The 12505-nt window shown below is 42.5% G+C and overlaps 1 protein-coding gene across 2 annotated transcripts in view; it reads right to left on the bottom strand.

The window, feature by feature from the left end:
• Positions 1 to 7705: 7705 nt before the first annotated feature.
• The window catches only part of LOC121605040 (arf-GAP with coiled-coil, ANK repeat and PH domain-containing protein 2-like), a 52279-nt gene continuing 47479 nt past the window's right edge, over positions 7706 to 12505 (bottom strand). Inside the window, exon 23 of one of the 2 annotated variants that reach the window (XM_041934773.1) lies at positions 7706 to 10095. In XM_041934773.1, the coding sequence (XP_041790707.1) occupies positions 9992 to 10095 (104 nt within the window). In that variant the 3' untranslated portion in view covers positions 7706 to 9991. The remainder of the gene's footprint in view (positions 10096 to 12505) is intronic. The other variant, XM_041934774.1, reaches the window with a different exon arrangement.

Below are 12505 nucleotides of genomic sequence, written 5' to 3'. Positions count from 1 at the left end.
ATGTGTTTGCGTGGTTCTGGCCATTGTTGGGTTGTATCCAGACGGCTGAAAGCGCTCATTGCTTTGGACAAAAGCACCACCTAAATGGAATGTGATGTGATACTTTTCCTCTGGCGCCACCAGCTGATTGACCCTTTTCTTTTCAGTGAAATGTCCCGACGACTATTGTATTGTCATGAAATTGAGTTCAAACAGGATGAATTGAATCACTTCGGCTGTTCCCAACTTTCCGTACCGTCATCAGGTCAAATCTGTCCTCTATCCAGCAGGCCTGCTCAAGTTCATGAGCAAATCCAAAACAAATGACGTCCCCATCAGCCTCAGCTCTGCTTTCTGTTTAGCACCGTTGTGTATATGTATACCCACTTACCCAACAAACCAGGGAAACAAACAGTCCCTCAAGCATTTACAGGACCTCTAGGACGTCCCCCATCGGTCCCTACCATAACTTTTCTGCGTGATGGTACCGGGACGTTATTGAAGTTCTCATCTGGTCCTGCTGACACGTTCTGCATGAGATGCAAATCAAACCCTCAGGGAACTTTCCCACTGGGTCCCTCAGATGACATTCTCATGTGGTACTTTAAAAATGCATTGAGAACGTCCCACTTCGGGGCCCCATAACGTTACAATGGGGATGTTAACAGGACTTTCCTGGGACGTGTATTTATTTATTGGTAGTGGCCATGTGTATACACACATACTCACGCATACATTTTTAACCTTGTGCCAACACTCACTGACCTAATGCATTCAATCAATCACCCTTAACCTCAACCATTACAGCTAAATGAGAAGATGCAGATGGCATCAGTTTGGATCAAAGGGTTATTGGGCTTTCATGAGTGCTAAACGATTTTTTCCACCATTTCCACTCACTCCCCACATACAGTAAAGCCACATCAGTTAGCACATATTCATGCTTTAAGCATTTAGCTGATGTTCTTAGACAGATTTACAATTAGTCATCACTCTGTTGGTCAGTGTTTTGTTTTCACTGCTTTTGTTTTCAGCCGGTCTTCGTAGGGATTGAACATGTGACCTTTTGCTTTCACAGCCACGACCTCTGAGGTTGGAAGTGTGAAGAAAAGGAAGAAAGGTTCCGGCTCCAAACCTGACAGACCTAATGGACGCAACTGCGAAGCACCATACAAGGCAAAAAGAGCCCTCGGTTGCACCGAGTCACACAGGCCAAGCTGCGGAGAGGAGGTGGAGGCAGGCGGCCAACCAGCAGCAGCTAATGTCTGTCAGTTAACTGAGGAAGGAGGAAGAGGAGAAGGGTGGTGGTCTGTGTGAGCAGACGGAGCGTGTAGTCACCGTCTGTGGATGCGGCGATGGTGGTGACTGTTGGTGAAAGGATGGAGGGTCAGCGGCGCTGTTAAAGCAAACAAGCGGACCCACCGGGGAGCTTGCCGGTCAGGTCGGCCAGTGTTTGGCCTGCAGGCGGGGGTGAGGTCTCAGGGAGGTTTTGGCTGGGCTCGAGGACCAGCGAGTGATGCGCCCGTGGTCCATGATGGAGCTCTGGACCGGGCAGAGTGTTCTGTATCCTCCGGATGGAGGCTCACACTGAACAAACTCAAGATGTTGTGGATTTTGGCCTCAGATTATCCTTCAGCATGTGATGGTGACAAGATAAAGACCTCCTTCAAGGAGGCAGCAGGCTGATTCAAACAGCTCCTGTGATAATAACCCCAGATGACTCTTGTGCACACATTCAGCACTTTTTATATTATGTCTATTCATTCCTTTTTTGTCTGTTTTCATGTGCTATAGGCTCCACTTTTCGCCTTATATGTGTCCAAAAAGGTGGAAATCACTGCTGAGCGGTTGGATTTCAGGTCATCCTCCATCCAGCCAGCTCCTGCTCAGGACACTGAGCATGTGCTGAAATGATTAGTCTTTAAACCAAAGATTTTTCTATCTGCTCTGTACATACGACACCTGCTGTACGTGTGTCCATCCTTAATTTTCTCCCATCAAAAGAGGGTGGGCTGTGCTAATATTAACACATTTTATTTATAGAGCACTTTCAGGGTACTCAAAGACGATCTGTGCTGTGGTACAGATTGTAAAGCCCCTTGAGGCTATTGAGGATTTTAATGTCGAACATTTGCTGGTTCCAGCTTCTCAAAATTAGATTTCTGAGGCTCACATCATTGTTGATGCTTGTTTGGACTGAGTCTGATAACAGCAGATATTACATTTTCAGCAAAAATGCACAAGAAAAACTAAAAAGATCCCTCATATATTTACAGCAGGACAAGACGAAGAGTTTACCGCTATGTTACCATGTTCACTATTTAATAAGTTTGTTTACATGCTAACGTTTGCTAGTTAGCATAATTACAAAGTACAGTTGCAGCTGATGGAAATGTCATTAGTTTTGCAGATTTTTGGTCTTAAATCGAAGTATAGGACAAATCAAAAAAGCTGACGATGACGCTGGAGGAAAAAAAAATTACAAGCCACCCTGTGGGGAATAATGGATCAAATGTCTTCCAATAGTGTGTTAAGATAATTATTGGCTGCAGCGCTTCACTGAATGCAATTTTTGGTCAAGAAAAAAAAAGTGACAAGATAGATTGTGTCTTTTTAAAATGATTCAGTCGTTTTCCTAACGGAGATGAGATGGTGATGCCGCTGTTGCTGAGCCATCTGAGGAACAGCTTCAGGAAGCACAGCATCTCTCTGCCACACGCCGCCTGTTTACCCGAACGCTGGCCTGACCCAGTGACCAAACGTTCACCCGACCCCTCTGAACCCAGGTAGGCCGGCTGATGTCAGAACAGCCTGAAGAGTTATATAATGCTCTTTGTGGCCGCTGGCATCCATCAGCAGGGGCCGAGCAGGAGAAGTCTGAGCACTGCTTTTAATCCCCGAACAACACTTGACTGATGACTTACCTTCTCGAAGCCTCTGAGCTCTGTGCTTGAATTCCACAGCCGATGAGAGAAACCTCGCTGCCTGCTGACACACAGGGGCAGGGCACTCTCTGCTGTCCATCGGTCGGTGGTGACACAGATCCTGAAACACAAGTTCAAAGGTGAGAGCCCCACCTAGCAACAACAAATACTGTGCAGAGGAGAAAACCTGTGTGGATGTCAGAGAGGCTGGTTACCACAGTAACAGACTGACGTATCGGAGTTGGTTATCTGCAGCGAGTAAAAGGCCCAAAATCCTGTGGTTGCAGCTTCTCAGGTGTGGATATGTGTTCCAAATGCACTGCACTCAACAATGTGTTTTCCTCATTGTTGCTTCACCTGCTGTTTGAGCGTCACTGTGCAGAAAGACGTCCGTGCAGAGATTGTTTCCACTTCATCCGCTGAAGTGGAAAGTTTCCCCTTGCTCATCTTAAATCTCTGCAATCTACACAAGTGTGACGTGGAAACTTGAGGCATCCAGTACGAGTATGAGCTACTCAGTGAAGTATCTTGAGTTTTGAATGAGGGGGAACAACGCGGAAAACTCGTATCAGACAGCAAATGCTCCTCCTATTATCATTTGACTACATTCAACGTTTAACGTCTCTAAATAAACATCACATTGACATCATATTTAATGACTTTTCCTATTTTAATGGGGACAACCAAGTAAATGTTTAATCACATGATGATATATTTTAAATGTCCTGTACACATTTTGCACACATCGCTGCGACCTTATATTCTTCAAAAATGGAACGATCCCTGACTCCAGTTTACTAGTAAGGTACACCATTAACCAACTCACCTACTAGCTGCTTATTAGCATGAATATCAGTAGCAATTGGCTCTTTATTTGTCGTTATAAGCCACTTATTAACGCCTTATTCTGCATGACCATATTCTACAACTAGTATGCCAGAGATGTATGCCAATAGATTTCCCTCAATAACCTCCTGATGAATGCTTATTCATAGTAAATAAGGAAATTGTACATGTATTATGATCTTTATAACCCTAACCCTAAATAACCATGGTGACTATGTGTATTAAGCATGACCTTTACTTTTTATTGGTGTTTTTTGTAAATAAATAACAGTCATGTGTTCCTGATGTTCTGAGGACAATTCTTGAGCTCAAATTGACCCCAAACATAATGGCTGCTACTACCCTTGATAGTAATTTTGCTAGCCACTGAAGCCAAAAAGATATTTTTTTTCCAATTTAAAGTCAATTAGTGAGATGATATGGCGATTTGGTGGTATTCTGGATAGTGTTTAGGTTGTCACCAAAGAGACATAAAGTACCTGACACACAAATTTTGTTACAAATTCTAATTACAGTCATTTTGTGGACGTCTACATTGCTGGATCAGCAACTCTTTGCTTTGCTTCTTTGATGTGTGTTTAGTAGTTTTTCAATGGAGGTCCATGGCACAGACTATCACCAGACTCATCCTTTAAATGCCTTTTTCAAAGTCTCGTAACAGGAAGGCGAAGAGAGTTGGTAATTCGTTCTTCCACGTGTTCCCAGCAGTTCTGGGAAATTTAACCAGCACTCGTCCGGTTATAAAGGTCGTTTGTCTGACCTTTAGGCTCCCGCTGTCCAAATATTCTCCAAACAAAGTTCCCTGCAGCTGGCTGAGAGCAGGTTTCCGTCCTCTGGGTGTCGGAACAGCTGGACACCAGACCTCCAGAGCTGGGGAGACCTGTTGGAAAGGCTGACGGCTGACAGCTCACTGCGGCGTGGAGCGCTGCTCTCCGGGGAGGCCTCACTCAGAAAAAAAATGGAAGAGAAAAAAAACTTGGAGGCAGCCGGGTCTGCTCATTCTGGGAACGCAGGCTGGAGACAAACTAAACAAGCATTACTTCTGGAGAATGAGGCGTAGATCTGCAGCCAGGTGAAGGCGGTGCATGGTACAGTGCGTTGCCTAACGCCTCAGCCACCACCACCTTTTTCCCCTCCTTCGCCTCCAGTGAGAGTGTGGTGGAGGATACTGCGGTATGTTAAAGGCTTCTAACACTGCGCCTATTCATCCCGTCTGTCCATTCATCATCAGCATTTAGAGCATACAGGCAGAACTGTTTGGATTCTCAGCACAAGGCCGCTGCAAAACATGAAACCTGAACCTTTCCGTTCAGTGTGAACATGGGCGGAGTAAATATTAACACTAAGGGCTGAAGAGGTGGAGGCCAAGACTGTGCTGTGTAGCATAAATGCTTAAACGGAGCAGTATTTCTGCCAGGATATAGAGAAACACAAGGTTTCTTCAGAAACAGCAATAAAGCTTGTGTACTTTTACTTAAGTAACGTGTTTAATGGGATTCTTACTTCTATTTTTAAATTGAGTGTAATAAAGGCTCTGACTGCTGCGTGCATGGACACCTGACTCTTGTTTTCTGTCCTGCAGAGTCGTTCTTATCGGACATGGACGGTTAGATGAAAGTCATACTGTTACAAATAGGACGCAGATTTTTGGAGCTGAAATCAACACTACAAATAAATGCTACAAATCTGAGAGTGAAAGCAGCAGGAGGATCAGTTGTGTCTGGCCCATGTGGTCTATTAAAACACAGTTCAGTCGCCGCTGGACTCAGCGACGTGTGAACGTGGATATGTTCTGTCGTTCCGTCCCTGGCGGCCTGAGGGGCATTAATGGGGCTTGGCGCTCTCGTGCGCTTGTTCACATGGTGTTTTTATGGAGGGAAACGTCTCCAGCGGCGGCCCTTCATTTCTCCACGGGCGAGCAGACCGCAGACTTCCTGGAAGAGGCGAGTGGTGGCCAACTGACAGAGCAAAGCCCATGAGCCAGGCACAAATCGGACGACCTTAAAACTCAGGTCATGTATAAACTGGGATATATGCAGGGTTAAAGCAGCTTGTGAAGCTCGCTGCAAAAACGCATAATGCTAAAATATTTTCTACACTTTGGAAGTATTTGATTTTATTGAGCTGCTAAAAGCAATTTAGCATTTTTTCTGTATTTCTTCCGACATATGTTTGCACATATTCATTTATTTCCTTACAACCCCACCACACAGGGTTTGAACAGACACTAGAATTCACACACTATGTATTGGGGACACTACATCATTGACAGGAGAGCTTTTTAAATAGGCAAAATATAGGCCTAAAAAATCCAGCATCAGTTGGGCTTTAATTTTTCTGTCAAGTGTAGAAGTGTGTGAAATTATGTTTATTTTTTTGGCGCATCACAACACCTGAGACGCCTTCTTTCTGTGAGTTAAATTCAAGTTTCAACATGGCCATCGTGGGAATGAAGTGGAAGCCTGCTGGCATCAACTTAACTGCACATCTCCAAATGCCCCTACGTTCATTGTATCACCCTGCTTCACCCTCACCCTGTTCTTCGTCACGTCTCGGCTCACACAGCGTAACACGAGCAACAGAAAAACACACGGACGCTCCTTCCTCGCTGCTTCAGAAGGCCTTCTGTATGTGCAACACGTCCTGCGGTATCACCGTGAGTTATGATCGTGCTTTCACTGTCGACAACGAGATGTGTTTTCAGGAACATTAGTTTGAGGCAGACTAAACACACACACAGAGGGACTATAAGTCATCTGAAGTGGTGGGCACTACCGGCGCGCATGCCTCCCATTTAAACAGCAGCAGAAATAAACACGCCGTAATTATTAAAGGCGGAACGGGACTGGATAACACATCCGTGGACGTGTATCAAGATGGGCACAGGGAGAAATTCATTCAATCATCAAGTCTCAGTTGATGTTTAACATTATAGCTTTGTTTGTTTAGTGTATTTGTAACAGGTAGAGTGATTAAAAGTGATAAACTGCCGTAAAAAGTCTTTTGAGCCCTTAGTGTGGTTAAGACGGGGTTTAAAAGCAGCTTCTTGGCGAAAATAAAATGAGTAAATAAAAAACCCTGAGGAAACTCAGACTTACATCAAGCTGCCTTTCAGGTTGTAAAGGTCAAGACCTTCAAATATGAAGGCCTGAGAGCTGACCGCCCCCTGCTGGACAGACCGATTACACTGCTGCTACACTTACCCGGTAAATGCCTGAAAAGAAATTCTGAAAGAGGAAAAATCTTCAGTAGTTTAGACAGTTTCTATTCTAAGCTGCATACAAGCATGTGTGTGAAAATATATAAAATCACAAACACATTATCTGCACAACTACAGTTTCAGTACTGTTCAAATACATTTCTATGAAAAACAACTGAAATCTGTTTCTCTTGTCTGTTTAGTTTGTCCTTGTCCTCATTCAGTAGAAGGAACAAAGCAAAGGGGAAAATGAGCTGAGTGAAGCTGGAAGAGCCTCAGCCAAAAAAGTATTTTTTAATTCTCTTCATTATCCTGTAACTTTACTACCTTAAATAGGAAAATGATCTTGTTTATAAAAAGCTAAACAAAATAGGCCAATTCTGTAATTCTGTTAACAGACCAGGAGTACAAAGGCTGGCTCACGAATGCTTTGCCCTGAAAAACTCATTTGTGATTAGGAGGAAATGCTCTGCCTCTGAGAGGAAGTGCAACTCTTTTATGGCCTTTTTCAAAAAAGAACTAAACTTTGTACCTTTACTTTAAGTATTTTGTGAGATTGTGTGTATCAATACTGTTCTTTAATCCCTTCTTAAAGACATTAAAATGTAAATATAAGTAGATGTGATGTTCACCTCGCCAGGAATGAACGTCAGGATTTTAATGAAAATTTGGAAACAAATTGAAATTGAGACTCTAAAAAGAAATGAGCTCATGAGAGCAGTTTTTCTTTTTCTTCACATGACTTCATTCCTGTAACAGAGACAACGTGGTTGAAATTAAACCTCGAGACAAATCAAAAAAGAATCAATATTCAGTGAACCCTCAGTCCATATGTATTGAAGTTCTTACATATTACAGGTAGAATATACAGTACATGTATACTGGTGTACAGACAGGCAATATAAAAAGGGCTAAAATAACCGAAGGATACAAAGAACAGCATATACAAAAGCTTATTTAATGATTCAAGTACCACTAACTTCTTACTTCACTTCTCTGGAGAATTCAAAAGCATCTGTACAAAATGTACAAGAATTGTATCCCATGTTTCATTGGCTAAAGGTTTCCTCTGTGCTTCATATTATATCTTACTATATACTGTTAATGTCAAAGAGAAGTGAAGATTTTAGTTTTTTAAGGGAAAAATCACAGGTCCTACATTACAGTACAAAACCTCTATCATGACGTTTGCAGAATTCATTTCGGCGAAGTCGGCTGATGTTTAAACCACATCAGACAGAACGACTCTTTAAATGTTCACTAAATGTTTCAACTCAACACGTGAAAAGACAACTGCAGTTATAAACCCCTACAGAATTTCCACAGTGTGTAATATTTCCCAATACAGACTGTATCTACGGGATTTATGTAGCACTTTATTTTACAGGCCAGTAACTTCCAAAATAATTTCCTAAGAATTTCCTGGGAAGTTTCCATGAATGTTCTACACAATTTGCTTCTTATTACAGGGAAACAGAGGCAGCGTTCAGTTGCTACACTTCCAGATACTTCATTTCAATAATCCGCCCACATACCACAGAGTCTTTAAGCCAGTGCACAGCTGGTTAGCTGAAAAATGTTTAACATATATTACACTGTTAGCGGCGGGGTCCGCCATTCAGTTTTAAATGAGTAATGACAGGAGGAGGAGCAGCGGCTGGATGAAGAGCTGCAGACGACCCTGCTGTTGTAAACTGTTTCACCATGTGCAGCATGAAATCTGCTGCAGCACAGCATGGCGGATCACTCACCCACTTCTTTGTCAAATCAATGTGCACTGTAAACACATGCACCTGTTGCTCTTCTGTATTAGTAGTCGCTGCTCAACAAGCATTTTCTGTAGTGTGAAAGCGCACTCGCTGTTGCCACGGTAACCATGGGTGTTGCCAAATCAAACAGGATTGAAATGTTAAGGATTTTAAACCTAAGTTTGTGATATTGAACGAACATTTACTTGGATTTAATGGAGCTGTTCTTTCAGGGAAAATCCAATATTCCCTATAATTAAAACCAAGTGATGCAGTTGTTTCCACAAAACTTCCCATGAAATTGATGCTAACCTGTAAAATAAATATAAAATATATGCTGTTCATCTTTCCATCGTAACGGTTTAAACTCATACCAGCATGAGACTGAATCTACAGATGAATAATCATCTCAACACGACGGAGCAACTTTAATTCCACAGAATCACGAGGCTGCAGGGCCGATTGCCTCGCTGTGACACGTTCTGCAGGTACTGATGTGGTGACAACACGGAAAAATTACATCATTCAAAGGAGCGAGTTCAAAATTTACTAAAAAAAAATCACAACTACTGCTATCTATTTAACATTAAAGACGCATCAATACCATGTTGACTCCTATGTTCACTGTACATCGTTTAACATGTCAAAGTCTTACAATCAAAACTGGTAAACGTCAGTGGCGATTTAAGACAAAGGGATTTGTGCAAATAAGTAAAAGCATTTTGCCGTGTATACGCTGCTGAGAGTTCACGAAAGCAAAACTTTGATACAAAAAAGATCCTGTAGCATGTTCAAGAAGAGAATCCTACTGAAAAAAGGAAGCACGTAAAAACTAAATGGAGTACTGAACAGTCTGCCATGCACTTACCTCTTTGCAACTCGGATGCAGCACGCATCCTGGATGCAGCACGCATCCTGGATGCAGCACACATCCTGCATGCAGCACACATCCTGCATGCAGCACACACTTGGTCAAAATAACTGACATTCAGACCAAGTTCAAATATCATTTGATTATTTCATTTTATGACTTTGCAAATCCTTTCAAAGGCTTTAACACTGTACCATTCACGGACTGTAATAGATCCTACTGGGAAGCACAGTTTTTTGTTTTTTTTTTAAACTGAGGTTTAAAAATGTTAGGTGTGGTAACATGAGTCCAGCTGTGGCAGCACTGACTGGCTTTAATGCTCGATGGTCATGGGGGGGGGGGGGGGGGGGGTGGACATTGTTTTGCCCCTCGTGGGCTGAGCGGACAGTGTCTCTGAGTGCTAGTGGACGGCGTTTAAGTTGTGTCAAGGTCTTTGCGGATCGTACTGCTGGTAGCGGTTCAGCTTGTCCGGGTCGTTGGAGGCCATGTGGGTGAAATCCTGGAAAATGTCCTGGTAGGTTTCATCTCCTGCAAGAGGAACAAGGACACGAGACATCAGCAACGACAAAGGTAAAGGATTAAAGAGGAGTCAGACAGAGCAATGGTTCCAAACTATTATTTTTTGCTTTTTTTCTTGAGAATCACTGAGCTCTTTTACCTTTTCAGGCCTGTAAAAATCATTCTAGTTAATGCTTTGACAGTGAGAGAGAGAGCACTGCTACATTATTTAACCCACCTTAACAACTGTTACTATGTTTTAGCACAGTAAAAATAATAAGCTGATGAGGTAAAACGTTAAATATTTTGTCTTTGTAATGTTTTCAACTGAGTATATGTCAGAAAGGATTAACAAATTATCACATTCTGTTATTCTGTTTTATCTATGTTTTACACAGCATTTTCTGGAAGTGGGTCTATATGATTTTCGTGACTAAGTTTAAAATTTTTGTTTGCATTTGCCAGGCAGAGCTATATGTTGTGATTTTAATGCATTTTGTACATAAGAAAAGACGCTGGTATAACAGCAATCCTTTTAAGGATCTCTCAAAAGAAACTCATTACACATCCCCCTTAAAAAGCTCAACAGGGCTTGGTTTGCTGGAGCCCATATCAACCTGCTGCCAATAAGATCAACAAAATACTGTGAAATAAAATGCTACTCCAGTCATTAAGACTAAACTGTGTTACAAACAAAATAATCAGTACAGGTGGATAAATATCTGCAGAGTGGAGAGCTCATGCACAGCGACAGTATCATCAGAACAAGAATGAAAAAAGAAAAAGTCAGCCATACCTGTCAGAGTTTCAGCGTGGCTCGAGATATGAAACAGAACAACGCAGAGGCAGAAAAGATGGGAAAGAACAGAAGAAGCAAAAAAAAAGGCAAATGTTTGAGAATAAACGGCAGGTGAGCGTTTCGTTAGCAGCTGGAGGTCGACCCGGAAAGAAGAGACAAGCCCACAGAGATCAGTTTTTGTTAACAACTGTATTGTGTTTAAAGTGCAGGAGTTTATGTACAAAAATACAGTTGTGTTGGCCTCAGCACCCCAAAGAAAATAAAAGAACAGAAGAAAGGCACAAACTCTGGGGAGGAGAGTGAGAAAAGAAAAGCAAATTACAGAACAGAGAAAGTGAATTTACAGAGAGAGAGAGAGGAGGATGAGAGCAAGAGAGAGAGAGGGTGATACCCCTCTTACACCAGAGCAGAGGTTCTCAATCTGTCTGAGTTTCCAGTGTAAATTTACCCTTTTTAGGCTCTTTAGCAACTTTTTTGAAGACTACAGGAGACAAATACTGATCGAAAAGATATTGACTGGAATAGTTATTATCATGTTTTTTTTTTTTAAAAAACAAACTTTATAATTCTAAATTAAATAGCAACAAACATTACGGAGCAACCCACAGGTTGACAACCACTGCTCTGCACTTCTTCTACACACTTCATCAGGTAGAAACACTTGAGTCGAGGGAGCTGTAATTTTAACATAAACGGGGAGGGAGGGCTGATGAGGTTAGATCTCCCTCACATTCATCATCCCTCATCAGGCCCATCATTCATCAGCTGACTGGAGGCGCTGATGAAGAGGCCGTCGGGTATCAACGAGGACGGCGAGCTGATGTCGCACAGAGCAAGAGGACGTGAGGATCATTCAGTGACTGGAAGCTCGTACTTCAGACTCTACTCTGCTCCTTCAGCTAAAGACAAACCTCCTTCTATTCCCGTGTGTGTCTGCTGTTGACCTATAAGGCAACGACAACGAGCAATAGCTTCTGTACCATTCCCTATCAACAACCAGTGCACACGCTAAAGAAAGTAATCAAGAAAGAAGAAGAATTATGTGTCATTCTTCGTCATTCAGGTCCAAAACATTCCAGACTAAGCGAAAAATCACCAAAGAGGATATTCCGCTTTTTAAAACAGCAGCATTCAGGCTAAAAATAGTCTGCTAACCTAAAGCGGCACATCTAGCCCTCCATATAAAATGGTTTATTCTGGACGTCATTTCTGAGCGTAGCCCTCCCTCCTGTGGTCAACACACGTAAATGCACCCTTTCCCATACAATCTATGAACTCTGAAGAAACCCCCTTACCATCTACTCTACAAGACACAAGAACTTCATGTACCTGTGAACACAATCACAACACAATCAGTAATCCCCGTTCTAACTACTGAATGAGTCACTCGTTCAAAACATCTCTTATTGTTCCGACAGCACCGGGGGGCAGAACAGCAGGGCTCTATCACTGTGAATGAGCAGAAACAAGCATTTAATCAAAGTGCTTTGGTGCCCTCCAGGATCTGGGGCTGCATGGAGGAGAGACGGGGGATAAAATTGGGGTACGTTTCAATTATTCATTCACTATCAATAAAGTGAGCTTTGCACTCATCTGTAGCCTCACTCTTATTGAATACCTACTTTTTTTGTAAAGCTCCCA

The sequence above is a fragment of the Chelmon rostratus genome, chromosome 4, assembly GCF_017976325.1.
Source record: "Chelmon rostratus isolate fCheRos1 chromosome 4, fCheRos1.pri, whole genome shotgun sequence".
In the NCBI taxonomy this organism is placed as follows: domain Eukaryota; kingdom Metazoa; phylum Chordata; class Actinopteri; order Chaetodontiformes; family Chaetodontidae; genus Chelmon; species Chelmon rostratus.
Note: the sequence above shows the minus strand (reverse complement) of the source record. Positions and strands in the feature narration are given on the sequence as shown.